General features: G+C 49.5%; 1 protein-coding gene across 1 annotated transcript in view; it reads left to right on the top strand.

Annotated features, from left to right (window-relative positions):
• The first annotated feature begins 3,764 nt into the window (after nucleotides 1-3,764).
• GREB1 (growth regulating estrogen receptor binding 1) overlaps nucleotides 3,765-27,287 on the top strand; it is a 66,675-nt gene continuing 43,152 nt past the window's right edge. Inside the window, exons 1-9 of the mRNA XM_020883216.2 lie at nucleotides 3,765-4,324; nucleotides 9,017-9,136; nucleotides 10,554-10,730; nucleotides 18,065-18,247; nucleotides 19,541-19,684; nucleotides 20,922-21,050; nucleotides 23,742-23,855; nucleotides 24,367-24,510; nucleotides 26,311-26,496. Coding sequence (XP_020738875.2) covers nucleotides 4,168-4,324; nucleotides 9,017-9,136; nucleotides 10,554-10,730; nucleotides 18,065-18,247; nucleotides 19,541-19,684; nucleotides 20,922-21,050; nucleotides 23,742-23,855; nucleotides 24,367-24,510; nucleotides 26,311-26,496 — 1,354 coding nt within the window. The 5' untranslated portion in view covers nucleotides 3,765-4,167. The remainder of the gene's footprint in view (nucleotides 4,325-9,016; nucleotides 9,137-10,553; nucleotides 10,731-18,064; nucleotides 18,248-19,540; nucleotides 19,685-20,921; nucleotides 21,051-23,741; nucleotides 23,856-24,366; nucleotides 24,511-26,310; nucleotides 26,497-27,287) is intronic.

Here is a 27,287-nt window from a genome sequence, read left to right as displayed (position 1 = left end):
AGTGCCCATTTTACAGATGAGAATACTGAGGCCCTGTGAGTTGCTTTCTCTCTCTCCATCTCACACCAGGCTTCTGTGCATTAAGGTGAAGGCTGTGGTGACGGGCATTGCTTTGGATTCTGTGGTTGAAGAGCATCTCCCACCAGTGTTGGGAAGGGCTGGGCCAGGCCTTGGAAGGCAGGCAGTGGAGGGGTGGGGGGAAAGGAACCCCCTTGGTTTGCAGACTGGAGTCACTGCAGTAGGAAAATATTGCAGAGGCAGTGCCCAGGGAGCAGCGGTCAGAGCCCAGCCCTGGAGGTCACTGGTGTTGACCTGGATCCACAAACACGGAGGAGGGTTCGGCTTTGGGGTTTGGCCCTGAGCGAGGCTTTTCTCTCTCCTGACTCCTCACTTCCCCAATTGATGGTTGGAAGTTCCTTGCAGGCCAGCGAGCCCCAGCAGGGCTGGCATCTCAGCCTACTCTGCCTTCTGATCCCAGGCTCTGCCCGCTGTGGGTGGTCTTGTCTGTGAGCTGGAGCACTGCTGGGGTGGGTAGGAAGCTCCCACACCACTTGACGGTGGGATGAACAGCAAGGGCCCCGACGCTATAAGATGGTTCTCACTCCTCCTCCATCCCCAGTTACCAGCGCTTACTTCTGCTTTCAAATGCCTCATTGGATTGGAAGTGGAGTCAGTTTCTCTCTCCCTCTCTGCTTCTAGACTTTAAAGCTTTGGTGTGTGCTTAGGGTTGTAAAATGAAATTTCCATTTTTTTGAGTGTGAGCACTCTTTCACGTTTTGTCCCTTTTGTGTTTCTCCCTTCCTCCTCCCCTCCCCTGTCCCTTCTCCCTCCCTTCCCCACCCCCCCACCCCCAATTCTGTTTTCTTTCCCCAAGACTTCTTGCAGGTTGCTTATCAACTCTGAGGCTAAGATTCAGAACCCCATCTTTAAATTGGGCTTCATAATATCGCTCACACGTGTGGAGCGAGGGAACAGGCCTGGTGCCTGGCACTCGGGAAGCCAGTCAGTGTTCGTTTTCTTTCTCCTTCTTCACGGCTCTGTCCACTCCAGGTATTGCTCTATGTTAACCCCTGGAGTCCTCCAGGCTCAAGGTGCCGATCAGGCGTCAGGTGCACAAGAGCTTGGGAAGAAAGGGAGGTTCTGGATGCCCTGAGCGTTTCTTTCAGCCTTCGAGCATGCTTCTGCAGGGCCTCCTCGTAAAATGGGCCGGTCTTAGAGCTGCTTTCTGTGCGTTCAGCTCTTCAGACAAAGATCTATAGAAACAGGAGCCGTTCGTGATGTTATTAATTGGCAGCAGCTTTCCATGGACCACCCTGAACCAAAATGCAAACATAGGCCGCCAGATGTGGCTGGGAATCCCTCTTTCTTGGATTGACGGATGCAGCCCGACAGAAAAGGCAGACGCAGAGCCCTGGAGCCTCTTCCGACTGTTCGGTGACTCGGTGACTCGGCCGTTGCTCTCTGTTTTTCAGGAGCACTTTCTTTTTGTTGGGGCTAATTCCTGTAGCAACCCTCCCACCAGCTCATTTCCCCAGGCTGTAAGCTGGGGCTGACCTAGGAGGTGTGGCGGAGGGGTGGGGGGACCTGTGCTCAGGAGTTATTGCCACAGGAGGTGTTTAATTGTTTCCTTTTACTGTTAGTTGGAAGAAGGAAGGCTGGACCTTTCTTTGAACGGAAGCAGAAAATCAGCCTGAGGACACCGCCCCATTTTACCTTCAAGAGGGAAACCAGAGCTCCTTAGGGCACCAGTGGTCCCATCTTGAAGTTGCTCAGCAACAGCATGAGGACTCAGAGAATCTCTTACCTACATCTTAAGTCAAAGTGATCTGGGAGGTGGTGCCTGGCGTGTGAAGCCAGTCTCACAACTAGTGTGGCTGGCTGTGTGTCACTGTAATGAATCAGGAAGCCACTGTCCTGAGGTCACGTCGGGGCTGGCATCTTCTAATATTTTTTTGCCGCACCAAGCAGTTTGCGGGATCTTAGTTCCCTGATCAGGGATCAAACCCTTGTCCCTTGCTGTGGAAGCACAGAGTCCTAATCGTTGGACTCCCAGAAAACTCCCCATCTCGTGCAATTTAAAGTCAAATACCACTTTAAGAATCAACGGACACATGAAGTAGATGAGAGCATAGAAAAGTTGAATAATCTGTTTTCATCCCTTTAAGAGTTTATCTTTTCTTATATGATAGCAGATTTGTAAAAATCCATCCAGCATCTGTCTTGTCTAAAAGAAACCCTTAATAAATTTTAAAAAGAATTTTTAAAGGCCACGGTTGTGATTATCCAATGAAAATTAGAAATACATAATATAAGTCTAATCCTTCTTCCTCTCAAATTTTGACTGTTTAGAAATTAAACCTACATTTCTGCATAATTACTGGATCCAGAAGGGAATCAAAAGGGAGATCATAAACTATCCAAAAAGAAAGAAAAAGGGACCTCTTTACACTAAACCTAGGGGTCACAGCATAAAAGGCACCCAGAGAAAAACGTATAGCCTTAAATATCTTCACTATCAAAGCAGTCATACAGAAAATAAAGATGAGAATAAAGTAGTCATTTTAAGAAGTTTGGTAAAAAGTACAACACATTAAACTAAAAGGAAACAGGGCAATCTCAACAAAAAACTAAATGAAGTAGAGAATAAACAGAATGCATTAGAAAGGAACATACATTTAAATGCCAGTTTTTGGCCAGGACTAAATATAGAGATTTAACTGTATGTCTGATCCCAAAGAAATGTCTGAGCAAGTATCTGCACCATCACTCAAGGGAATGCAATGCAGCCGTTAAAATGGTTCTACAGCCTTTGTCAGAGGACTGGGGGAAATGTTTATGTCAAATGAGACGAGCAAAATCAAAAAGTGTATCATAGAGTGATAGAGCCATGTGGATACAGCCTTCCATGTCCCTCTTGTTTCCTAGGGAATTAAGTCTGCAAAGAATACATCAGAGTATCAGAGTGAGTGGAGTATTGATAGGTGCTCAATGCAGAGGCAGGGTGCAGACATTGCCTGATGGAAGGAAGGACCACATACTATATGATTCTATTGACATGTGTCTACAGACATCAGGTGGCTGGCTAAGGCTGGAGGATCGGGGACTTGGGGGTGACAGCTAAAGGGTATGAGGTTTCTTTTGGGGATGACGACAGTGTTCTAGCATCAGTTGTGTGATGCTTGTACCACGTGTGAATATACAAAAAACCACTTACTTGTACCCTTAAAAAATTGAAATATAATTTATTTACAGTGTTGTGTTAGTTTCCGGTGTAGAGCAAAGTGATTCAGTTATACATATAAATGTCCTTTTTCGTATTCTTTTCCATTATAGTTCATTACAAGGTATTGTTATGTATAATTCCTGATGCTTTACAGTGGGACCTTATTGTTTGTTTTATGTGTAGCAGGTAAATGGGATGGTAAGTAAGTGAATTAGATCTTAAGCTGCTACAAAAAAAAATCACATTGATTATCTTGGGGCATGGACGCAGTGATTTGCCTCCTGGTTTTCCACCCTCTTCAGTAATTCCCAGATTTCCAGATGCAATTCTGGATTATTTGTCTGATGGAAACTACGATAAAGTAAAAAACACTGTAAAGCAAGACTGTTTCTAACTGGCCTTTTAGCAGAGGAGGCGGTGATGGGCAATCTGCTAACCTTCCTCCTGAGAAAGTGAGTGGAGGCCGGGTCCAGTAATCCTGAAATCAGGGACTGGTTGTCATGCATCGCTGCGTTGTCGGCTGCCGTCACACACAGAAAGTGGCACAGGGCTGTTCTGCAAGTCAAGGAGAAGAAAGCGTCGTTTTTGTCCGGGGTCTCTCAAAAGCAGGATCACATCTCAGGGAGAAGCTGGGGGGTGGGTGGTGCTGTGAAACCTGTGGACGACTGAGAGCCAGTTTCTAGTAAAATCTCCTAAGAGGTGTCAGACTCTGCGGCGTGCTAATTTAGGGAAAGCTGTTACTTATATAACTTCCTGTAATTGCTCGGCAGGAGCAGTCACTGAAAGCCACCCGCTCCTCCTCTTGGCTGAGCAGGGGATACAGGGCCCTCCCCTCCTGGCAGCCTGGATCTCTTCTACCTGTGGGCTTCGTGCTCAGGGGGCAGGCTTTTTAACTGCAACTGAAATGCCATTTTAAACAGAAAACTCCTCCGTCTCTTTTGAAGATGGGAAACTCGTACGCTGGACAGCTGAAGACCACGCGGTTCGAGGAGGTCCTGCACAACTCCATCGAGGCCTCCCTGCGCTCCAACAGCCTGGTACCCAGGCCCATCTTCTCCCAGTTGTACCTGGAAGCAGAGCAGCAGCTTTCCGCTCTAGAAGGTAGGAGATGCGTCTGTGCCCTTCTCTACCGTGTGCGGGAATGTCCGAGATGGGACTTGAAACTCTCCTCTTCTGCTTGGTATAGGCAACTGTTGGGTATGGCAGAATGGAATTATTAGGAAACAGAAAGTTGCCTGTGCATCCTTACTTGGCTTAAACTCAAATTTAAGTCTCAGCCATAAAGTTGCAAGCAATGAGATGATTCATTGGACTAGTAGGAGAAAGAAAGGCCAGTGTTAACTTGTTATCAATTGGTTGTTACTTATACTCATGAAAAGTTTTGATGGTCTGACTTGGATAAGTAAGACATTTTAACATATTTTTGACCCTCAGTTATATATATATATTTTCCTCTGTGATTTGTGGCCCTATCTTCCCAAAGGAGTGTAAGTACTTTTCCATGTGATAGCAGTTATGAGAGCCCTCTAGAAACTGTTAAAAGCCAAGAATCAACCCTTATGAGTTTACTGTGTGCCAGCAATAAATTATCTTCGGGCATGGGGATATGTGTGGGGTTTACTTAATTATCCAGAGAATAAACTGGTTGTATTTTTCAGTTTTTAGTTTGTGTTTTTTATAGTCATGTATCTTCATGTCCCGAGTTGCCCCACCCTCTTATTTATTGCTGAAGAAGTTGTTTTTGTCACTTGTCTTCCACTTGAAGTTACCTGGAGACTTTGCTTAGCTTTTGATGTGAAAGACGGCTGTGGTTTACAACAAAAATGAACTCATTAAAGAAGCCTGCAGTGTACCAGGTCCTGTCTTAGGGTGGTCGTGGTGTGTGCCTGTGTTCCTGTGTGTGTATGGTTGTGTGTGCAAGGTGGGTGTGGGGAGGTGGGCTGGGGACTTTTGCACTTTCCAAAGGAAAATGAGGCACTGAGGTCCTCATGATATCTGATTGTCCCTCTCTAGGAGGGAGGCGTTCCTTGTGTCACTCTTTAAAGCGTTTTTACAAAAATAATCTTGCAAATAGCAGCAGCTAAGGACCTAAAGGAACTGGCTTTGGGTCTGAGAGAAAGTATATTATGGTCAAAAGCAGGAGTCAGGAAACCCAAGGATTCTTTGGCATTCACATCAAAGTACCAATGATTTCTGGCCCAGGAAGTTTTACTGTGACACTGGAGGGCATTTGAGGAATAACTGGGGCATCTTTTACAGTCCATGTTTTCGACTAGCTGAAAGACTTATGAAATATGTATTAAATGATCATTGTTAACTTCTTACAGTATCGAAAAGTTTAGCTGCTAATGGTAAATGAACAGTAGTACTCAGGATAAGTACTCATGGTCAGCCCTTCTCGTTTCTGATATGAAAACCAGCGCAGGCCCTCTCTATCATTTTCCCATTTGTCTGGCAAGCAGCATAGAGAGACCCTCCTGGATTTTGTTTCTCTAGCGCTGGGAGGAGTGGGGAGGGGGTTTGGTGAAAAGGAGGAGACTTGCTAAATGTCCCTATCAGTCGAGCACTCAGCTTGAGCCCCTGGTTTCTGCATCATAGAACGTGGTGCACAGGGTTTGTTTGGCCTGTCTGTCTCTTTGTCGCGGTCTCTTATCTTATTGCTCTCCTTCCTCAGACATTAACATTAAGGATGCTTTTTATGACCAGGGCGCTGGTATACCAAACACCCCTAGATCTGTTAACATTTTCTCTATTTGCAAGGGCAGTTCAGAGGGGCCCTGTTACTTTGTTCTCCAAATTAGAGGTATGACCCTTCCTTACAGGGGAGAAACCTTTTATGTGTTATTTTATTTTATTTTTAAAGGCAGGCCAAGCAAACCAAACAAATACATCCTTAGAATTTGGGATAAATGTTTATTAAACAAGATACAGGTAAATCCTTGTCATCCCACCCACTCAGAATGCCATACAGTTTCTTCATGAGAAGAAAACACAATTTACTCTAAAACATCAATACTTTCATACACCAGGGGGTGAAGTGCTGTCATGACATCTCTGAATTCCCATGGTTGAGTTTTAACATCCTAAACTCCCAATCCAGTTCGTTTTGTCTAAAGCCATTTTAAAGCCCTCATTCTGCCAGAAGACCTTGGTAAACAGTCTGGTTTAGTCTGGCCCTGGTTAGGGAGTCTCCTTGGGCTTGCTGCTGGCTGACAGATTCCATCAAAGACCCTGGAATGTCTGATGTAGACCTTTGACCTTTAATCCTGCTTTCTCTGCTTTCTGCTAAGAAAGCGGGATTTCTTAGCAGCCACTGGATTTTGAGCCCTTTCTTTGCCTTTAGGAGGCTTAAGACCCTCCTCTTTCATTCTTTCCGAGAGTCTGCATTCCTGCTCTTTTCGGTTGAACAGAATAAACATGCAGACATTCCTGTGCGTGCCCTCTGAGCTCGAAAGCCTGGCTTTCTCTCCCCTTTTCACCCTAATTGTTGGCTCTTTGCTGTCCCCCTGCTGAGCCCTCGGAGGTGAGTCCCTGGTTCACAGACTAATCTTGATTTTGCAGAGCCTTCCAAGCCACCCACTCTGTAGGCGGCTAAAGGGTGGCTTGAGGCCCCGTGGGGACTGCGCTGCGTGGGTGGCGCCTGGGGTCTCGGCGTGACTCTATACCTTCTGCTGAAACCAGCCACGCCTGCATTTAGTGGCAGGAAGGAAGCGCCTGAAAGAGGCTCCGGTGTTTATCCCTCCAACCCCCTTTGTGTTCTTCCTGGGTAATCTTTTTACAGTCTCCCCACCACCTCTGTGTCCTCCAGCCCTAGAGGGAGGGAGACACTAGGAATTCTTGCTTACTTCCTGCTGTGACCTTCCCAAGGTCATGGGCCTGGGCTGGCCCGAAATGTTGTTTCTTCTGCCTCTTGTCCCTTCAGGCACCTTTAAAATAAGGCTTCCCTGGTGGCTCAGATGGTAAAGAATCTGCCTGTAATGCAGGAGACCTAGGTTTGATCCCTGGGTCAGGAAGATCCCCTGGAGAAGGGAATGACAACCTACTCCAGTATTCATGCCTGGAGAATCCCATGGACAGAGGAGCCTGGCGGGCTACAGTCCACGGGGTCACAAAGATTCGGACACAGCTGATCGACTAACACCTTTAAAATGGTGAATACCCTGAGGTTGTGCTCCCAGCATGCTGTACTGATTAAATCACCCTTGGAATGTTCTGTGCAATGCTGAGGGCCATATTTCCCCACAAAGACTCACAGCTCGAGGTGACCTTCTATAACCACCTCATCTTAAAGAGGCAGGGTTTGACGCACAGAGAGGTTGAGTAACTTTCCTGTGGCCACACAGACAATGGCAGATCCAGGGACTAAAACTGTGAGTTCCCAGATTCCTAGTCTGTTTTTCTGCTGCACAAGATTTCATCATTGACCGGAAAACACGTCACACACTGAATGGATGGGTTGAGAGCCAAGGGAGGTTAGAGTAGAAGAAATGGCAGCAAAGGGACTGGTGCAAGGGGAAGAGACAGGAGACACAGGAAAGAAAGAAGCAGCTGTCCCTGGCCTCAGGTATGTAAGGATGCTTGTAACAGCCCTACTGTGTGAAGAAATCTGGGTGCTATTTATTAAATGGCATTTAAAGATAGGCAATTTGAGAAAGACTTTTTACCCAAAACATCTCTTAAAAGAAGTTTGAAAATTCACTGATGTGGAACCCTTTTGCTCTAGCAGGCTGGGTAAATAAGGGATGTGTGTGTGTGTATGTGTGTGTGTGTGTGTGCGTGCACTCTGTGTATACTCCAAATGATTGGGAATTACAATGATACGGAAAAAAACAGGAATAAACTTTTTGGCTAACTCAATGGTTTCCCGAGTGCTGCCTCTGTGTGTGTGAGACATTCTGCTGGGGGCCTAGATTCCTGAATAACCCAGGGCCCCCCGGCCCCCCAGGAGCTGACCATGTGGGGAAGGCCAGTTCCTCTGCTGCGGAGATGGAGAGCACGCACGAGGAGAGTGGGGTTTCCCTGGCCAGTTGCTGGCTCTCCTGGCCCGTTCCACATTTGCCATTAGTCCTAAAATGCTATTTCACTGGAAAAGTTTCCTATAGTCATAAAGTCACTGAGAGGGCCTGGCCCTGTGCTGGCTCGTTTTGTGCATGTGACAACTTCTGGTGTGTTTATATTGCTAATAATGTATACATCTAGTGTTCCCTTGGGGATAAATAACAGCATGTAGTTTGACTCCTGTCTTTTTCAGTGTAAAGGCTGTTCACACTGTATTTCGGGTTCTAAACCAAGTGATGCAGTTTACGACAAGGACAGCAGCTTGGGCACCAGATACAGCTGGGAACAGGCTGGCTGTGTTACTTAGCAGGTGGTTGAATCACTGGGTCTCTCTGAACCTCAGTTTCCTTATCTGTAAAATGGTCCCTGGGTTACACTGTGGTTCCTCCCACACAGCTGTTGTTGGAGTGCCTGCTGTGTGCAGACTTCATAGTCGGTCCCTGTCAGCAACTGTATACATACTGAGCCCTGTTGCTCATGCAGATATATCCAGCTGTGAGCGCTGGGAGGGAATGTGGACCTGTTTTTGAAGTCACATGACCAGGCTTGGAGCCAGAGTCTGTGACCTTGGGAAAGACATCCGGTCTGAATGAGCCTCGGCCCTCGCCCCCAGTGAAGAAGGGTGATAGTGCCCAGCTTAAACAGTGTCTCTGAGGACTGGTTAATTCCTAACTAACTAGGGCTCACTGTGTACTCATTTCTGCCTTGGTCATCACTCCTCTATTCCACGTCTAGGTGGAAGCCGAGTGGACAATGAAGAAGAGGAGGAGGAAGGGGACGGGGGGCTGGAACAGAACTGTCCCCCAAACCCCTACCAGATGCATCCCCCGCCTGAAGGATGCTGCACCACGGACGGTGAGATGCCCGCTGGGCTGTGTGCTGAGAGCCCCCCGAGCTGTGAGCCGAGCCCATGTCCCCAAGATGATGGATGAAGGGGAACCACCCCATACTTGAGAGCCAGACCTGGCTCCATCCTGGCCCCCCTCTCAGAAGCTTTGAGTAAATGATTTAACTTCTCTGAGCCTCAATTTCTGTGTCTGCAAACTAAGGGCAGGACCACCTGCCCAAAAATGATCAAATGAAAGCTTTCCAGGGCTTCTCCCACTCGGTACCACACACAGTGGGTATTACTTTCTGCTTCCTGCTTTGCCCAGGAGCAGACGGGACAACTAGGAGCCAGTGCCTTGAAAGTGGTAAAGCAGATGTCCTTGGAGGAGAATCTTACTAAGGTATAAATACCTTCTGGGTTTGCAGGGAAGGCCTCGGGGTCTCAGAGTTCACATTAGCCCGTGTCATCCCTGTTGGTCATTAAAGATGGAAAAACACAGGGCATGGGGCCACTTGTGCCTTCGGGGAGAGAGATTCCCAGAAAAGGTCCATCCAGATAAATCTCAGCTGTTTCTCTCTTCTTCCTTTTTTCCCTAAGTATTTCTGGACACTTAATTTTTAAAGAAGAAGCATGTTTAAGGGCTTCCCAAGTAGCGCTAGTGGTAAAGCATCTGTAAAGAGACGAGGGTTTGATTCCTGGGTTGGGAAGTGCCCTGGAGGAGTGCATGGCAACCCACTCCAGTATTCTTAACTGGAGAATCCCATGGACAGAGGAGCCTGGCGGGCTACAGTCCATGGGGTAGTAAAGAGTCAGACTTGACTGAAGCGACTAACCACGTGCACAGACGTTTAAATGCTCTAAAATACAAAAAGTTCAAGTGCCTAGGGTCCTGCTCTGCTGATGTGACTTCTCTAAGACCATCATTACCGGGTCGTCAGCCTGAATTCCTGCCCTTGGCCTGTGCCTCATACATGTTAACTGCAGGGTGGAAAAGACATCAAATTACTTGAAGTCCCTTATGAATTTTTCATCCACATTTTAACTTACCATCACTTGTCTACCCATTTCTCCAGTTGACCTTCATTTGTACATTCTTGTATGTGTATTGTACGGTAACACCAGTAGTCATAAAAACAGCAAGTAGTTTAATGTCATGAATGACGATGGTTATAATTTGATCTCTCAGAATTACTTTTATTCATTTTATTTTTTTATTCTGCCCAGTCACTTTATTGTTGTGAATCATGGTAACTGGCAAGTGAAGCGCATGTAAGGATAACATACCTAGTAATGTTCTCAGAATTAATTTTAGAGTCAAGCCCGGTCCAGGGGTGAGGGTGGTTGCTGATAAAATCCAGACTGTTTTCCAGCTTTGCCCGCGTGGATCCTGGTTGTGTGGGGCCACTCGCTGGACGGCGTGTGAGCCCTGTCCATCCCCCCTAGGGTTTTGCCAGGCCGGGAAGGACCTGCGTCTGGTCTCCATCTCCAGTGAGCCCATCGACGTCCCCGTGGGCTTCCTCCTGGTGGGCGCCAAGTCCCCCAGCCTGCCCGACCATCTCCTGGTGTGTGCCGTGGACAAGAGGTTCCTGCCGGATGGCGACGGACACAACGCTCTTCTCGGTGAGCTCCTCCTGGGCCCCGCTCTGCAGCTCAGGCTGGATGATGGGTGGGGACAAGGAGGGCCTCCTTTCGGCCTCTTCGTCAGCACATCCCACAACCCCGTTCTGTCCTCATTCTGTGGCCTATTTCTTTGTGGAGTGGAATACGAATGAGATTTGTTTTAAAATGTGACTACCTGGAGCTTTCCCTGGTGGTCCGGGGATTGAGAGTCTGTACTTCCAGTGCAGGGGACGTGAGTTTGATCCTTGGTTGGGGAACTACATGATACTGTGTAGCATGGCCAAAAAATAAAATGAATAGTGTAAAAATAATGTGACAACTTTCCTGTAGAAAGCCTGTCAGTTAGTACTACTTTTTTTGGTAAATGTGTTCATCAGAACTTTCCTAAGTGCCTACCTGTGTTGGGAATGTAATCCAGACCCCATCCGAGATGCTCTCAGAGGCCAGCAGACACGTGGCAGGAGGAGAATAAGGCTGAGCATGTGTCCCCCTGACCAGGACAGTCCTGTTCCGAGTGACTGCCCGGCACCCTCTACCGTTCCCTTCTTTGCTTTACCTTTTGCCTCCCACCAGTCAAGGTCGCCTTGGACCTGTTAATGAACTTGCCTGAGGGTGCGTGAGTAAAAGAATGCGTCCAGGATTCAGACTCAGGTCTTCCTGGCTCCATATCGTTCCTTTAGCTACTGCACCCCACAGGCCCTCAGTGGGTCAGGGTCAGCCTAAGGAAGCTGTAGTTTTGAACTTTGGAACCACCACTGGCCCATGGGATCCCCAGTGTCAGTGCAGAGTCAAGGCCAAGCCATACCAAGCCTGTCTTCTGTTGGTTCAAACATTTATTGAGCTCTTACTGAATGCCTGACCCTGAGCTCAGCACACTCCCCCATAAGTGGAGCAAAATAGGTTTGGACCGAGAGCTCAGTGAGCTGGCTCCAGCCCCGTGTCTGACCACAGGCTGCTGTGTGACCCTGGGCTTCCGTGTCCTCTTCCAGAGAATGGGCAAGTGCTTTCCATATGGCCCATCACCTGGCCTGGCGTCTCCTTGGCAGGAGAGCTGGGCAGGCAGGAGGGCTGGTACTGATCTGTCTAGCCGAGATGTAGCCTCAGAAACAATCTTCATGGCAGAAGCAAGTTTGACTGTGAGAGTTTATGGGAAAAACTTCTAGGTTAAACCTCTCCTGCTGGCCCCCAATTCCTTCTGTGCTTTCCCTGTGGAAAAACATTTAAACCTCAGTTTTACACTTGATATATCCCCAAATCTGGGTCGGTAGACACACTTTCAGTTCAGTTCACTTGCTCAGTTGTGTCCGACTCATTGCGACCCCATGGACTGCAGCACGCCAGGCCTCCCTGTTCATCACCAACCCCCAGAGTTTACTCAAACTCATGTCCATTGAGTCGGTGATGCCATCCAACCATCTCGTTCTCTGTCGTCCCCTTCTCCTCCTGCCTTCAATCTTTCCCAGCATCAGGGTCTTTTCCAATGAGTCAGTTCTTCACATCAGGTGGCCCAAGTATTGGAGTTTCAACTTCAGCGTCAGTCCTTCCAATGAATATTCAGGACTGATTTCCTTTAGGATGGACTGTTGGATCTCCTACACACTTTAGTGGATATTTATTGAGGACATTTATGTCTGAATCTCTGTGCAAAGGACTGAAGGTGAGTCTCTGTGCAAAGGACTGAAGGATGGAGGTGGGAGAGCAAGGCTTGACCCAGAGAAGAAAAAGAAATGGTTCCTGCCACGAGGGCCGGGGGGGCATGATGGTGTGTACACTCTGAAACCTAGCAGATGACTGCTCACTGGAGGGAGAGACACAACTCTGGGGCAATGACCAGCGGGAGAAAAGGTTTTGGCAGATTTTTTCTTAAGGCAGTTCTATGTGTTTATTTTAACCAGTTTTTGAAAGCAAGAATAATCTAGGAAATTTACTCCACCAAGGAAGCTCATTGCATCTGAGTCATTGCATCTCAGAGTGAATTTGCTTATCAAGGCCGCTCAGGACAGAATGAGTGGGGAAGACGGACTGGTGACTTGCTTAGCGTTTGATCTGGCTGTGGCTGGGAGCTTGCCTGAATTCCTTCCCTTTGTGACTGTAAAGGAATTGTGAGGGCAGTAAATCTAGGAGGCTCTATGTCTCGAAATGCAGAGGCAAGAATCTTTCAGTTCATTCACCACTGTCCTGGGAACAGCTTCAGCCCCTCGGGCGGGGAGCGTAGAGGAAGTGGGGTCTTTGTTAATTGCTTGCCAAAAAGCCATCGAGGTGGGTAACAAGGGCCGGCTGGTAATAACCCATGCTTTCTTCTTTTAAAATAACTTTATACTCTCAGCTTGCACACTTAGCACTGTTTAGGTTTCCTGCAATTAACCCTGATGGCTGCACAGAGCACGCTGGCCCAGCACCCCTCTGAGGCCGGGACTCAGCACTTTTTAGTGACCTATAAAGGGGAGGCTCTGGAGTATCTTAGGAGAAAGTAACAGCTTTAAAACCCCCGCCCCCCCCCCATAATTTATAGTGAAAGGAGTGCTGGTTTTAGTGACTTTGAATCAACTGAGAGATTTCAGTCTGTGAAAGCGAAAAGACTAAAATGTAGGTGTGTGTTCCAGTTGTCTGCTAGTAATTCACTGAAACTAGCTGATGGCTAAGATGAAGGAGAGGAAACCATCTATTAACAGCTGTGCATGTGCTTGCTAAGTCGCTTTAGTCGCGTCTGACTCTTTGTGACCCCATGCACGTAGCCTACCAAGCTCCTTTGTCCATGGGATTCTCCAGGCAAGAATACTGGAGTGGGTTGCCGGGCCCTCCTCCAGGGGAATCTTCCTGACCCAGGGATAGAACCCGTGTCTCTTACATCTCCTGCACTGGCTGGCAGGTTCTTTTCCACTAGCACCACCTGGGAAGCTTCCATCTATTACAGCTGGAATGTTCATTTCTGAGATGAGAGTAAATGAGCCGTTTGTTCGTCTGGCAGGCAAATAATTATGTGTTTATTATTATTCATAGTAATAAATAACTGAAGGTGGACTTTAAGTTCAGCCTGGGGCCACAAAGCCAAGTGGCACTTGGTCCTTCCTGGAAGCTCAGGGCCATGGGAGGACACAGGCCAACCAAGACTTCCCTCAGAGATCATGCATGGCCACAGAAATTGAACTTCTGGGAAACCTCTGAGCAGCAGGCTCCCACCGAGAGCTTAAGATGCTGTGGGATCCCCAAGGATGCACCGATTTCTGGATGAGAGTGTCTCAGAGTGTGTCACCGGTGATGCACTTGGGTCCTGAAAAATGGGTGGATTACCAGTTGGAGAAAGACAGCGGCAGCAAATGAACCTAAATAGCAGCCACTGTACTGATTACTTCTCATGTGCCAATGACTGCTGGAGTTAAAATGGAGTGAGTGAGATGTGTTACTACCCAGCACTGAGATATGAAGAAACAAAGGCATGCGCGATAGAATGAGGTGTGCCTGTCCTTACTGCCCCGGGAGGGCCAAGGTTTCCACCTTGATTTCTGAACCACAAGGAGGAGCCCCTTCTGGTCTGTGGCCCTCCCTCCCTGCCTCTAGAACGGAGCCGTTGTCCCACAGCTCACATTTGTCATGGGACGAAGGCCTGTAACCTGTTTAGCTGTTTCTGGGAAGGGATGGCAGTGCTGGCCTTGGTGAGGTGCTTGGAGCATCCTTGGATTTGCAGTTCTGTTTCTTATTCATTGTCTTTTGTTTGACCTCAGGGTCAGGATCTCTTCCAGGGAGCTTGGAAGGTTTCTCAGGGCCTCATTCTTGGATGGCAGTTGCACTGCTCAAGGTTCCCAGGTTGGAGACAAAAGAAAAAATAAAAACATTAGATTATAAACTAGGAAGCATTAGAAACATGAAAACATTAGAAAATAAAAGCACATCAAAGCGTGTGCAGAGAGGCTAAGTGTTCACTCTGCTAGTTGCCTTATCTCCTCTCTCCTTCCCTCCCAGCGTTTGCTGACTGTTTCTCCTGTTCTGGGCACTGGTTTGTATACGTAAACTAATGCACACAGATACAACCCATACTTCCCTGTGGACATACATGCTCCTGGTCCTGTGGAAGGATGGGGATAGTTATAGGGGAAAATACAGATGTTAATAACTCTAACACTAAGGAAGAAGTTATAAGAACTGTCAGCAGTATAAAGTCCGGCATAACAGTAGGAGGGATGCGAGATAAAGCAGGAAATGGGGGTGGTAGGCATTGGGGGCAGCCCTGGAGGGCATGCTTGTGCATCCATGCTGCGTTCTCACGCTAGAATCGAATGAATCACTCTCTGGATCTACTCTGGACAACCACTTAGCCCCTCTGGTTCTCAGGTTTCCCCAAGGAAGGTTTAGCTGTCCTGACCAACTGATGGTTGCCTCAGTTAAGCTGGGTGCTCCATCTGGGCGAGAGTGAGTGGCAAGAACACCGTTGGTTTTCTCTGCATGTCAGTTTCCTTCGTGTCCCTCTGACAACAAGTAAACTTAGAGCACCATGTTGACATTTTTTTGGTACCTTAATCTATTCAGGAGGGATTCAGTCCTGAGCATTCATTGGAAGGACTGATGCTAAAGCTGAAACTCTAATCCTTTGGCCACATGATGCGAAGAGCTGTCTCATTGGAAAAGACCCTGATGCTGGGAAAGATTGAAGGCAAGGATGAGATGGTTGGATGGCATCACTGACTCAGTGGACCTGAGCTTGAGTAAACTCTGGGAGTTGGTGATGGACAGGGAGGCTTGGCGTGCTGCAGTCCAAGGGGTCACAAAGAGTTGGACACAACTGAGAGACTGAACTGAACTGAACTGAATCTGTTCAGTATAGAGGGGATAGGTGTCTGGAAGGAAAAACTAACCTGTGCCTGCCTTCTTAGACCAAGAGATTTGTCCTTATTTTTAATGCCTTTTAAGGAGTATTAAACTTGCTTACAATAGAGCGAAAATCCAGGTTTCTGTAATGTTTGTTGTTTGGTTGCTAAGTCATGTCTGACTCTTTGTGACTGCATGGACTGCACCATGCCAAGCTCCCCTGTCCTTCCCTATCTCCCAGAGTTTTCTCAGATTCTTATCCATTGAGTCGGTGATGCTATCTAACCATCTCATCTCTGACACCCTCTTCTGCTTTCACCTTCAATCTTTCCTAGCATCAGGGTCTTTTCCAGTGAGTTGGCTCTTCGCATCAGGTGGCCAAAGGATTGGAGCTTCAGCTTCAGCATCAGTCCTTCTAATGAATATTCAGGGTTTATTTCCTTTAGGAAGGACTGGTTGGATCTCCTTGCTAGCCAAGGAGCCCTCAAGAGTCTTCTCCAACACCACAATTCGAAAGCACCAATTCCTCAGCTCTCAACCTTGTTTGTGGTCCAACTTTCTCATCCATACATGACTACTGGAAAAACCATAGCTTTGACTATTCAGACCTTTGTCAGCAAAGTGATGTCTCTGCTTTTTAATTTGGTATCTAGGTTTGTCTAGCTTTTCTTCCAGGAGCAAGTGTCTTTTAATTTCACAGCTGCAGTCACTGTCTGCAGAGATTTTGGAGCCCGAGAAAATGAAGTCCGTCATATTTTTGTAATATAGACATCTTCTTTCTCTATGGGGAAATGTTTTGAACCTTTACTAACTGCTGTTATCTTGGACAGTAGTAGCCAGAGGCCTCAGGACTATCCCCTTTAAAAGTAGAGCTTATGCACAAAACCCTTTGGCCCTCCTGGCCTATATCAAGATGCCCTTTGTAAACTTGTCAGCCAGAGGATAAGATAAAACAAATTAGTCTCAGCTTCAGGGTCTCTCCTGCCAAAGGACTTGGTTGCATAGAAACCCGACGTACCAGTGAGCAAGGCAAGGTCATAGGGAAGGCCTTTGCGAGACAGTGAGCTTAAAGCAGAACAGTCTACCAGGTACAAAAGCTAAACCATCACGTTTTTCTTGTATTAACCAACAGTTCTATTGAGTCCAGTCTAAATGGACTTCATGGTTTGTATGAGTCTTTTAAGCATGTTCTCTGGATTTTAATAGTTTAATAGTTTAAGAGCTGGTTTTGTTATCCCCTCTGGAAGGCAGCCTCCCCAGAGCCTCAGAGCTGTGCTCTGCGGTCTCCCAGGAAGGCTCCCTTGGTCTCGGGCAGCAGGAACTGGTACAAGCAGTCAACTTCTAGATGAGAGGCTTCACCACGGCTGCTGGGCCCAGATTTCACTCGCCACAATCCTGGCCACCTGTGGTGAAGTGCTTGATTTCTGCTACTCGTGGGGTCTACTTCCTTGATTCCTGGAGGGAATTTTGGACTCTCAAGAGGGCTCTTAGTGTATGCAGTCTCAGTGGTCTAATTGCTTTGAGATTCTGTGATTGGCTGGCGCTGAAGACCATGGGGTGTGTGTGCTAAGTCACTTGAGTCGTGTCCGACTCTCTGCGATGCTATGGGCTATAGCCCACCAGGCTCCTCTGTCCATAGGATTCTCCAGGCAAGAATATGGAGTGGGTTGCCATTTCCTTCTCCAGGGGATCTTCTCCACCCAGGAGTTGAACCCGTGTCTCTTGCCTTGGCAGGCAGTTTTGTTACCCCTGAACCACCTGGGAAACATAATTTCAAGTACTTAAGGCTTATACTTACTTATACTTTAATCAAAGCTCTTCCCTCCACCTCCATCCCCACCAACTAGAAACACTTTGTGTGCATTTTACATACACAGAATATAGTCATTTCATTTCTGCTGGTGATGCTCAAACATCAAATAATTCCTTAATTCATGTGTTGGACTACAGTATAAACATTTATTGTTTATTCACTAAGTCATGTCTGACTCTTTTGTGACCCTATGGACTATAGCCCATGAAGCTCCTCTATCCATGAGATTTTCCAGGTAAGAACACTGGAGTGGGTTGTCATGACCTCCTCCAGGGGATCTTCCTGGCCCAGGGATCGAACCTGCATCTCTCATGTCTCTGGCATTGGCAGGTGGTTTCTTTACCACAAGCACCATCTGAGAAGCCCAAAGACCATGGGGACACACCACATTATTGCAGGTGCTCAGTTAGTGTGGACAGGTGAATGGGATGGTAATTATCCTGTCCCATAGGAGGCACAGTCTTTAAATGTGCCCCTAAGCAAGTGCCGTCTTCCATGCTTGCATGGGCTCATCTCTGTGACCCAGCGTCTCCTTGGTTAAGGTGTTTTGTTTGTGTCAAGGTCATCTTGACCCCTGGACCTGCGTGAGTTGACAGCGACCTTTGCCTCCTGGACCTCTCTGGTTGGTGGTTCAGGACGTGAATGTGTAGTGAACAGTGGTTCACTGGGGGGGTCATGGGTGTCGGGGGGGATGATCACGGTTTGTTTGCTCCCCCAGGTTTCTCTGGGAATTGTGTGGGCTGTGGCAAGAAGGGCTTCTGTTACTTCACGGAATTCTCTAATCACATCAACCTGAAGCTGACCACGCAGCCCAAGAAGCAGAAACACTTGAAGTACTACCTGGTCCGCAACGCCCAGGGGGCTCTGACCAAAGGGCCTCTCATTTGCTGGAAAGGCTCAGGTGAGCAAGCTCTGTGGGGTGGGCTGTGTGAAGGGGGCACCTCCAGGCCAGCCAGGGGCCTGTTGGCCCGACTCTGGGCTGAGACTGCTCTGCAGTGCATGTGGTGGGCAAGAGGTCAGCCCACCAAATCAAAATGCGGTGTCGCCCTCTGGGCGTCCAGTTTATAGCATCAGTCTAATTGTATGAGCGCTTTGAATGCTGACACAGGGCCACATGGTGTGGGGTCTTCTTGTGGTAAGTATCTGGGGCAAGATTCTCAACTGGGGGTGATTCTTTCCCCCAGGGATATTTGGCAATATCTGGAAACACTGTTAACTATTGTGACGGCAGGGAGCCCCTGGCATCTCATAGGTGGAGGCCAGGGATGCCGTGCCTGGGGCAGCCCTCCGCAGAGAATTGTGCAGCCCGCTGTCAATGGTGCTGAAGTTGAGAAGCCCCGACTTAGAGAAAGCTCAGCCCAGAGAGTCTGCCTCCCTGCCCCGCAGCCCTGTCAACCACGAACAGAAAAGATCAGCTTCCTGAGGCTGGGGCTGGCAGAAGAGAGCGGGCTCCAGCTTTAGGAAGGGCCTCCCTCCATCCTTCTCTCCTGTCGCCCTGTATCCTCCTGGCTGCAGTCAGCTCTGGAGACGGTAATCTTCCCAACGGAGAGTGATTTAGGGGGTGGAGAAAAGTATTAGCTCTGCCTTTGTTATTGTTGTGTTAGTCGCTCAGTCGTGTCCGACTCTTTGAGACCCCATGGACTGCAGCCCGCCAGGCTCCTCTGTCTGTGAAATTCCCCAGGCAAGAATACTGGAGTGGGTTGCCATGCCCTCCTCCAGGGGATTGTTCAGACCCCAGGGATGGAGCCCGGGTCTCCTACATTGAAGGCAGAGTCTTTCCGTCTGGGCCACCAGGGAAGCCCAGCTGTTCCTTCAGCTCTGAGTAATGCTGTTCGTCTCTTGGACTTGAAGCTTTCATTTGCATCATGTGTTTTTCCTATAGTGCTGTTCGTCCCTGGACTTGGAGCTCTTGTTTGCATCATGTGTTTTTCCCTTCTTCCCAAATGGTCACCACTGCTCCTGCTGCTGGCAAGAGGACTGTCCCTCAAGTGGCTTCCCCGGAGACCGAGCCTGGGGAATGGCCCCCGTCCCAGCCCCGCTGACTGCACCTAAGCAGTAACGGGGAAGGCGTTGGCACCCTTGCAGTTATCTCGGCGCCTGGCTCTCCCGCAGGCCGAGTTCTGGCCTCGGAAGTTATCGGTCGCTGTTGGGGAAGAGCAGGAGCTGCCTGTCACGAGTGCCTCTTCCCCCGCAGAGTTCAGAAGCCGGCAGGCGTCCGTGGGTGCGTGCTCCAGCTCTCTGTTCCCGCCGCTGGACAGCTCTGGGCCGCCGGCCCCCTTCCCTGGAGAGCCTGGTCCCGGGACAACCCCGAGCGCCCCGCTGGGAGCCCCGCAGGCAGGTGAGGCAGTGGCACAGAGCTGGAGGTGCTGGGAGTCGGTTTTAGTTTCCCCAACTGAAAAATGGAGGCGCGAAGATGCTTGCCTAGGCTATCACGGGCAGTAGGGTTTGATAGCAGGTATTTCTGCTTCGTGAACTTGGCCTCGACCAAGCAAAACACACCTGATAACCACGACAGCTGATGGCAAGTAGACAGCAACCTCCTTCCCAAGGGCTCTGGCGGGGGGTTGGTGGTTGGGGGTCCTCCTGCCCAGGGGGGTCTGCTGAGGGGCCCTGGGCCCCTGCTGCACGTGGTTCAGCAACCACAGTGAAAAGGCTGAGCGGGGAATGCACTCCCCCCAGAGGCCCCCTGTACCCCTTCCAGTGCTGCCGCCTCCTCGCTGAGAGATTTGGGGCAGCTCATTTTAACTCTGTGACTCTCCGTTTCCTCTGTACACTTGGAGAGAAATTTTTCTGTCTAATTTGCAGGGTGATTATAAAAATTAAACGTGATGACAGTGATAGCAAATACTTACTGCTTGCAACCTTCTGTTAACTCCCGTCGTCCTCACAGTGGCTCTAATATTACCCCCACCCTCTAGATGAGAAGGTGGATGCACAGGGAGGGGGTGTAATGTTCAGGAAGGTTGCACCGCGAGTTCCAGGCGACGTGGGGCTCAGACAGGGGTCGTCTGGCTTCAGAGCCATCACCTCGACATAGGGGATGTTCTGTGCTCCTCCTGACTCTGGAGTACCCTCCACACCATTCTGGCCCATGTCGGTGACTTAGAGCAGAGCCCACAATTGCCCCCAGAGTCCTCCGGAGGCCTGGGGAGCCCCAGATCCTATACGTAGCCTGACCCTGGGCGACGGCAAACCCGACTGCTTTCCTGAGCATGTTTGACGTGACCCTGAACCCGGGAGGGTGAGCGAGAGAGTGGGAGGAGAGTGGAGCAGGTGCAGGGGTGCTCCTGGAATCCTGGGACCCCCATGGGCCCTTCTCTCACCAGGAGTGCTCAGTGGAGCATGTGTGGGAGCGTGTGTCCTGTGTATGCACGTGTGTGCATGTGTGTGTGTGCCTGTCCATGTGTGTCTGCTTTCTTGGGAGGCTGGAGGTGGACAGAATCACTGTCAAGAGTCCTGACCCCTGACGGGCCGCATCAGTGGAAAGCTAATTTGTTAAACAGAGGGAGAGCCGTTTCCTGCTTGCTGGGCTCCCAGAGTGTCCCATGGTCTCCCCTCTTTGTCTCTGCTCTCAGGACCAGCCCCCGATCACTCCACCCTAACTGCTGCCCTGGGTCCAGCTGTTTTCAACGGCAAAGATTCCCCGAAGCACCAGCCGCTGGTGAAGAATCGCCTGTCTGCAGTGCCACGCCCCTCGGCCTTAGGTAACCTTGACTGTCCTGTTCGGAGGAGGCGGGGGGCGCTTGATCTGCTCTGGGCCAAGGCGGTGGCAGGTTGGGGACACGGGAGCCACTGCTCCTGGTCCCCTGAGCCTCCTGGAGTTGGAATGAGTCAGGCTGGATCAGCAGGCACCTCCTGCATCTCTGGGAGTGTGTCCAGCCTCCAGTGCTGCAGGTAGGTAGGCACATGGCTTCTGCCCCCAATCTGGGTGATGGGTGTGCGCCAGGACGAAGTGGGAGCCGTTATGAGTGGTGATCTGTCGCCCTCTGGGCTGGTGACATTCCCAGGAACAGTCATTGTCATGAGTCCTGGGAGCCCAGTTACTCCGTGGAGCCTGGCCTGGAGGGTGCAATGGGTGCTGGTAGAGACGGGGCTTGCACCATTAAGGGCACAGCTGGAGCCTCGGAGTCCCGTGCCTGAGGCCTGCTCTGGGCAGGGTGGCCTCTGTTTCAAGAAACCGCCTCTGAAGCTACACGGAGTGTGTGACAAGGATTTGGGGGCTCAGTGGTTATCAGCGAAAATGCTGCCCCCCACGGGACGGGACGGGGTGGGGCCGGGGTGGGGAGGGGGAGGTAGGAAATATGCAGAATCCCTTTCTGTGTAGTCCCAGCTTGGGGTCTGGGTGTTGCAGTGCCTGCAGGGAGTGGGCTACAGGGAAGGCTTGTCTCTCTCCAAATGCCAAATAGGGTCCCCCTTCCCAGCACCAGGACACATGGCCAGAAATAGTTGGTCCACAGGGGCAGCTCCTGGTGACATTGTTTTGGGAAAGCTTTGGGGAAGATCCTCTGGAGGAGGGCATGGCAACCCACTCCAGTATTCTTACCTGGAGAATCCCCATGGACAGAGGAGCCTGGCGGGCTACAGTCCATAGGGCCGTAACATCAGACACAACAGAAGTGACTTAGCACGCACACATGAGGAGCTTAGAGTCCGTGTAGAGGCAGTTAGCACCCCAAGGGAAGAAAACACCTGCAGACCTTCTGCCTTTATTCTGAGGTCCCATCCCACTGCCCTTCCTCCTCTGGTAGTTTAACGTGGCTTTTAGAGGAGCCAGCATCTCCTGTGTGGGAACTCTTCCCTGCTCTTGAGGACAGATGTGTGGGGAAACGAAGATGTGGTTCTAAATGACATCAAGGTGACAGAAGCTGCCGCAGAGGTTGCGGGGGTCAGAGGAACCCACCTGTGGGGAAAGCTCTTTGCAAGCAAAGAACTTCATGTCTTTAAATGTTTTATTCACTTTGTTTCATTCATTTTCAGTCGGTCTAAAGAAGAGGCGAAAATAACTTTGGGTTATTTTTAAGAGACTCGGAAGCAATAATTCTCAAACTGCAGCACGTCTAAGCACAAGCGGGGTGCTTGTGGCTAAGTGTTTCCTTTCATTTCTAGAGATCTGCTTCTGTAGGTTGAGGTGTGCCCAGGAGCAGACGCTTGGAACAAGCTCCTCCTGGCTCTGTCCAGCTTTGTCTCTGGCTAGATTTGGAGAAACACTGCTCTAAACCAGTGGTTCTCAACCCTGGCTGTGGTTTAGAATCACCAGGAGCTTGGGGCGGGGATGGGAGGTGGGGTTGGTCATCGGGAGGTGTGTGGACATGCTGAGGTCCTGACTTCCTTGGGAGAGGGTTGCATCCAGGAATAGAGTGTTTTAAAGTTTAAACTTTATATAATGCATCATGGTTGAACATAGAGCCCTAAAGGTAAGGGAAATTTTGTGTCTGATTGGTCCCCCAAAATGTGGTAACCAGTTCTTGGTATTTTGAAGAATCCAAGAACAGAGCATGAGTCACGCTCACGCTGTTCTGGCGTGGGCAGGATGACTCATTAGTGGCAGTGGGTACCAGCTTCTGTTCCCCTGGATTTTTTTAGCCTGAAATTAGCTTTCAGGGCTGGGGTGGGGAGAGGTGCACAGGTGGATCGGTACTGCCCCCGAGTGGTGAAACTGTGGTGGTGGGTTGACTGCTGCTGGGGCTTGTCTACAGAAACAAGTATTAATTTACTCGAATGTGGAGACGATGATGGACTTCCCTGTAGTTCAGACATAAAGAATCTGCCTGCAGTGTGGGAGACCTGGGTTCGATTCCTGGGTCGGGAAGACCCACTGGAGAAGGGAGGATCTGGACTTGGTGGCTACCATTTATTGGCCCCAAATTTTGTGCCTTAAATATATTCTCTTTAGTCTTGATCAAGTCACCTTTCAGAGTAGGTTTTATGATCCCATGGTAATGATGAAGGAGGTAAGGCTCGGAGAGCTAAAGCTTAGACACTGACACAGCTTTGGAACGAAACATTTATAGAGATCGACAGGATATTTCTTTAAGCCTAGATACTTCCTCTAGACTTGGTTAGTTGCTCAGTTGTGTCCGAGTCTTTGCAACCCCATGGACTGTAGCCCACCAGGCTCCTCTGTCCATGGGATTCTCCAGGCAAGAATACTGGAGTTGGTTGCTGTGTCCTCCTCCAGGGGGTCTTTCAGACCCGGATCAAACGGGCTTTTTTGCATCACAAGCAGATTCTTTACCATGTGAGCCACTAGAGAAGCTAAAATGCACTAGATGCTAAAATGCATTGTAAAGCTGTGCTTTAAAAAAATAACAAATAAGTGTTCTCCAGCTCAGGGGAATATTTTGCTGAAGCATGTCTTTGGTGATAGCCTAATTCACACTCTGAACGTTGTCTAGGTATCTTATCAAACTCCGGCCCCCCCAAAAAACGCCACAAAGGCTGGTCTCCAGAATCTCCATCAGCTTCGGATGGTGGCTACTCCCAGGGAGCGGGGACCAGAGCCAAGTATGGTAAGTGATGGAGCCAGCCCCGGATGCAAGGCTAGGGACCTGGTGGTGTGTGTGTGTGTGTGATTGTGTGTGTGAATGTGTGTGTATGAGCACGTGCATGTTCATGTGTGCATGTGTACACACATGCTTTCATATGTACAGGTGAGAAAGTTCTAGGGAGGCACACTTGAGTATAACGAAAGATTCTCTTTCTCATGTATTAGACTTGCTTCACAAAGCCCAGGATTCCTGGGCAGTATTGAGTTCCCTGATCTTAGAGGAATTTTTTCTAAAAGGATTGCTTGTCACTTGGCAGGGACATTGAAGAGAAAACTGGGTTGTTCGGTGGGGAAGGGGGACCCGGTGATCTTTAAGATCTTTTGACTCAGGAACCTGTGGTTCCCAGACTTGGGTGCTCCTGGAGGTGCAGAGAAGGTCAAGTAGCAGGTGTGTTGACCGGCCTGATGTCAGGTCTGCTGGAGGTGGATGCCCTGTCTGACGTATCCTCTTCACGCTCTCGGCGTGTCCCTAGAAAGCGCAGGTGTGACCTGCATGCCCCAGGTTGGCTTGGTGGGACCAGCTTCAGTCACCTTTCCCGTTGTGGCCTCCGGAGAACCAGTGTCCGTTCCCGACAACTTGTTGAAGATATGCAAGGCCAAGCCAGTGATCTTTAAAGGCAAGTACAGCAGTGGACCAGGGGGTGGAAGGTCAGGGAGCCCAGGGAATACATGAGAAACAGACAACATGACACATCATCCTAGTCTGACTCCACTCCAAGTTGTCCTCCTGGGAAAACGTCTAAAGCTGTTTCCAGGGCAATGAGAGAACCAAGCAGACTGATCACTGGGGTGGCCCCTGATCAGATGCCAGAAGTTTCAGAGCCCATCACTGTTTTCCTTGAGATGGTCCTATTCCATGACGACCATTTTCTTGTTCGTTTGTTCTAACCCTTTTATCTGGGCCCCGCTGTAGCATCTTTGTGCCTCTTTTATGACAAATGTCACATCCTTCCCCTAAGAGTAATTCTTTCTGTTGCCTCTGATAAACCAGAATGTTTGTGAGCAGTGCTCCCCAAATTGCAGCTCCTGGACCAGCAAAAACAGTATCACCCTGGAGCTCAATAAAGATGTGAATTCCCAGGCCCACCCATTCCAGAATCAGAACCAGGCCCCAGTTGGAATCAGAGACTCTGTGGTGGGGTCTGGCAGTCTGTGTTTTAGGCAGCCTTTCAGGGGACCCTAGCGCACCCTCAGGTTTGGGAAGCAATTTTCTTGAGGCTGTGAACTATGTCTCAGTCTAGATTTCCCCCGGCGCTGAGCGTGGTGCCTGCACACAGCACACAGCAGGTGCCTACTCAGTGTGTGTCTGGTGAATAAACGGAGGCCGTCTGAGTACACGGTACCCTGCAGGCACTTACCACATTTAATCATCTCAGCAACCACACGAGGGATCGATATCTTCACCTCATTTTACACATGCAGAGACCGAGGCTTGAGGAAGTGAAGCTTCTTGCTGAGGGTAACCTAGTTAATAAATAGATCTGGCCTGGGCTGTCCTGCCTCTGAGGGCTGCCGTCAGAATTAATCTTGTACCATTTGCTGAAGCATTTGTCAAGTTCTGTCAATGTTTGGAGTCTCTGATCTGTACAGTGGTTTATTTTCCTAACTTAGCTCATTGAGGAGTCCTGGGGGGCTGGGAGGCACAAGTGATGGCTGAGCAGCTTTAGTAATTCTCTCTGGGCCTTAGTATGCTCGGCTGTAACATAAGAAATTGGACTAAATCTGGGGTCTTCAATGTCCAGGATCTAATGCCCGATGATCGGAGGTGGAGCTGATATAATAATAATAGAAATAAAGTGCACAGTAAATGTAATGTTCTTGAATCATCCCCAAACCATAATCCCACCCCTACCCTGGGTCTGTGGAAAAACTGTCTTCCAAGAAACTGGTCCCTGGTGCCAAAAAGGTGGAGACTGCAAATGAATAAGCAAACTCATTTATAAGCAAATAATAAGCATATAATAATAAGCATAAATTCATAAATAAGCAAATGAACAAGCTACAGCCCCTGTCAGTTATGAGAGCAGGTGCACAAACCATCACGGGCTGAGAGTTCAAGATTTCCCACAAAGGAGCTTGAGTTGCCTCAAGTGCAGCTGGCCTGCATGTTTTCACTCCCTTTCATGCCGAGACCCCCAGGCTTCCCTGCTGGCTCAGTGGTAAAGAATCTGCCTGCAATGCAGGAGGCACAGGAGATTCAGGTTTGATCTCTGGGTGGGGAAGATTCCCTGGAGGAGGGCATGGCAACCCCCTCCAGTATTCTTGTCTGGAGAATCCATGGACAGAGGAGCCTGGCGAGCTATGGTCCACGGGGTCACAAAGAGTCGGATACGACTGAGCATGCACGCGTGCACATATGGGGACCACACGTTGTGCCTGAGGCCAGTTGCCGAGCCATGGTGTGTCCCCGCCCCCAGGCCACGGGAACTTCCCCTACCTCTGCGGCAACCTGAACGACGTGGTCGTGAGCCCCCTGTTGTACACGTGCTACCAGAACTCGCAGTCCATCTCCAGAGCCTACGAGCAGTACGGGGCCTCCACCATTCAGCCCATCTCGGAGGAGATGCAGCTCCTGCTGACCGTCTACTATCTCGTCCAGCTGGGTGAGTCCCCTCCCATTTCGCGGGGACCACTGGTGGAATAATCGCTGAAGGAGGGACGTGCACACGGCCTGATCACGGACCCTCTCTCAGAGCCCTTCTGAAGGCGGCCTCTGTCGTCAGGTCACTGCAGTGGTCATCACCTAAGGGGCTGGGATGGCAGTGAGAATTCAAATACGACTTCCTGGGACTTGCCTGGTGATCCAGTGGTTAAGAATCTGCCTTGGAACGCAGAGGGCGTGGGCTGGGGAACTAAGACCCCATGTGCCACAACGAAGACCCGATGCAACCAGATATATATATTTTTTTCAAAATTGATTTCCCTGCCATTCTAGGTGCAGAGATACAGCAGGAATACCACAAAGACTGTGCCCTCAAGGATTCTGTAGGAGAGAGATACAGTAAACAAGAGGAAAAGAAGCAATGGGAGTGGGGTGGGTGGTTGTTGGCTGATTCAAGTCGTCGGGAAAGGTGTCTCTGAGTCGAGACCTGAGTGATGAGGGGGAGCCAGGCTTGTGAAGATCTCAGGGAAGCAGAGTCGGGGCGGGGGGGTGGGCAAGGGCCGAGGGGCGAGTGGGAGCGTGGCGCCCCAGGTCAGCAGGAGCCAGGGAGGCCTCCCAGTGAGAACCTGAGAGTGAGGGTGTTGTCAGAGAGGCGGCAGGGCCTCAGGCTAAGGTCAAAAGTCTGTATGTCAGACACGGTGAGAACAACTTGTGTTTATTTGCTCAGGCTGCCGTAGCAAAATACCACAGACTGTGCTTAAGCCACAGAGGTTTTATCTTCTCATAGTTCTG

The sequence above is a fragment of the Odocoileus virginianus genome, chromosome 2 (assembly GCF_023699985.2).
Source record: "Odocoileus virginianus isolate 20LAN1187 ecotype Illinois chromosome 2, Ovbor_1.2, whole genome shotgun sequence".
In the NCBI taxonomy this organism is placed as follows: Eukaryota; Metazoa; Chordata; class Mammalia; order Artiodactyla; family Cervidae; genus Odocoileus; species Odocoileus virginianus.
The sequence above is the reverse complement of the archived record's forward strand: the minus strand, read 5'-3'. Positions and strand labels throughout refer to the sequence as shown.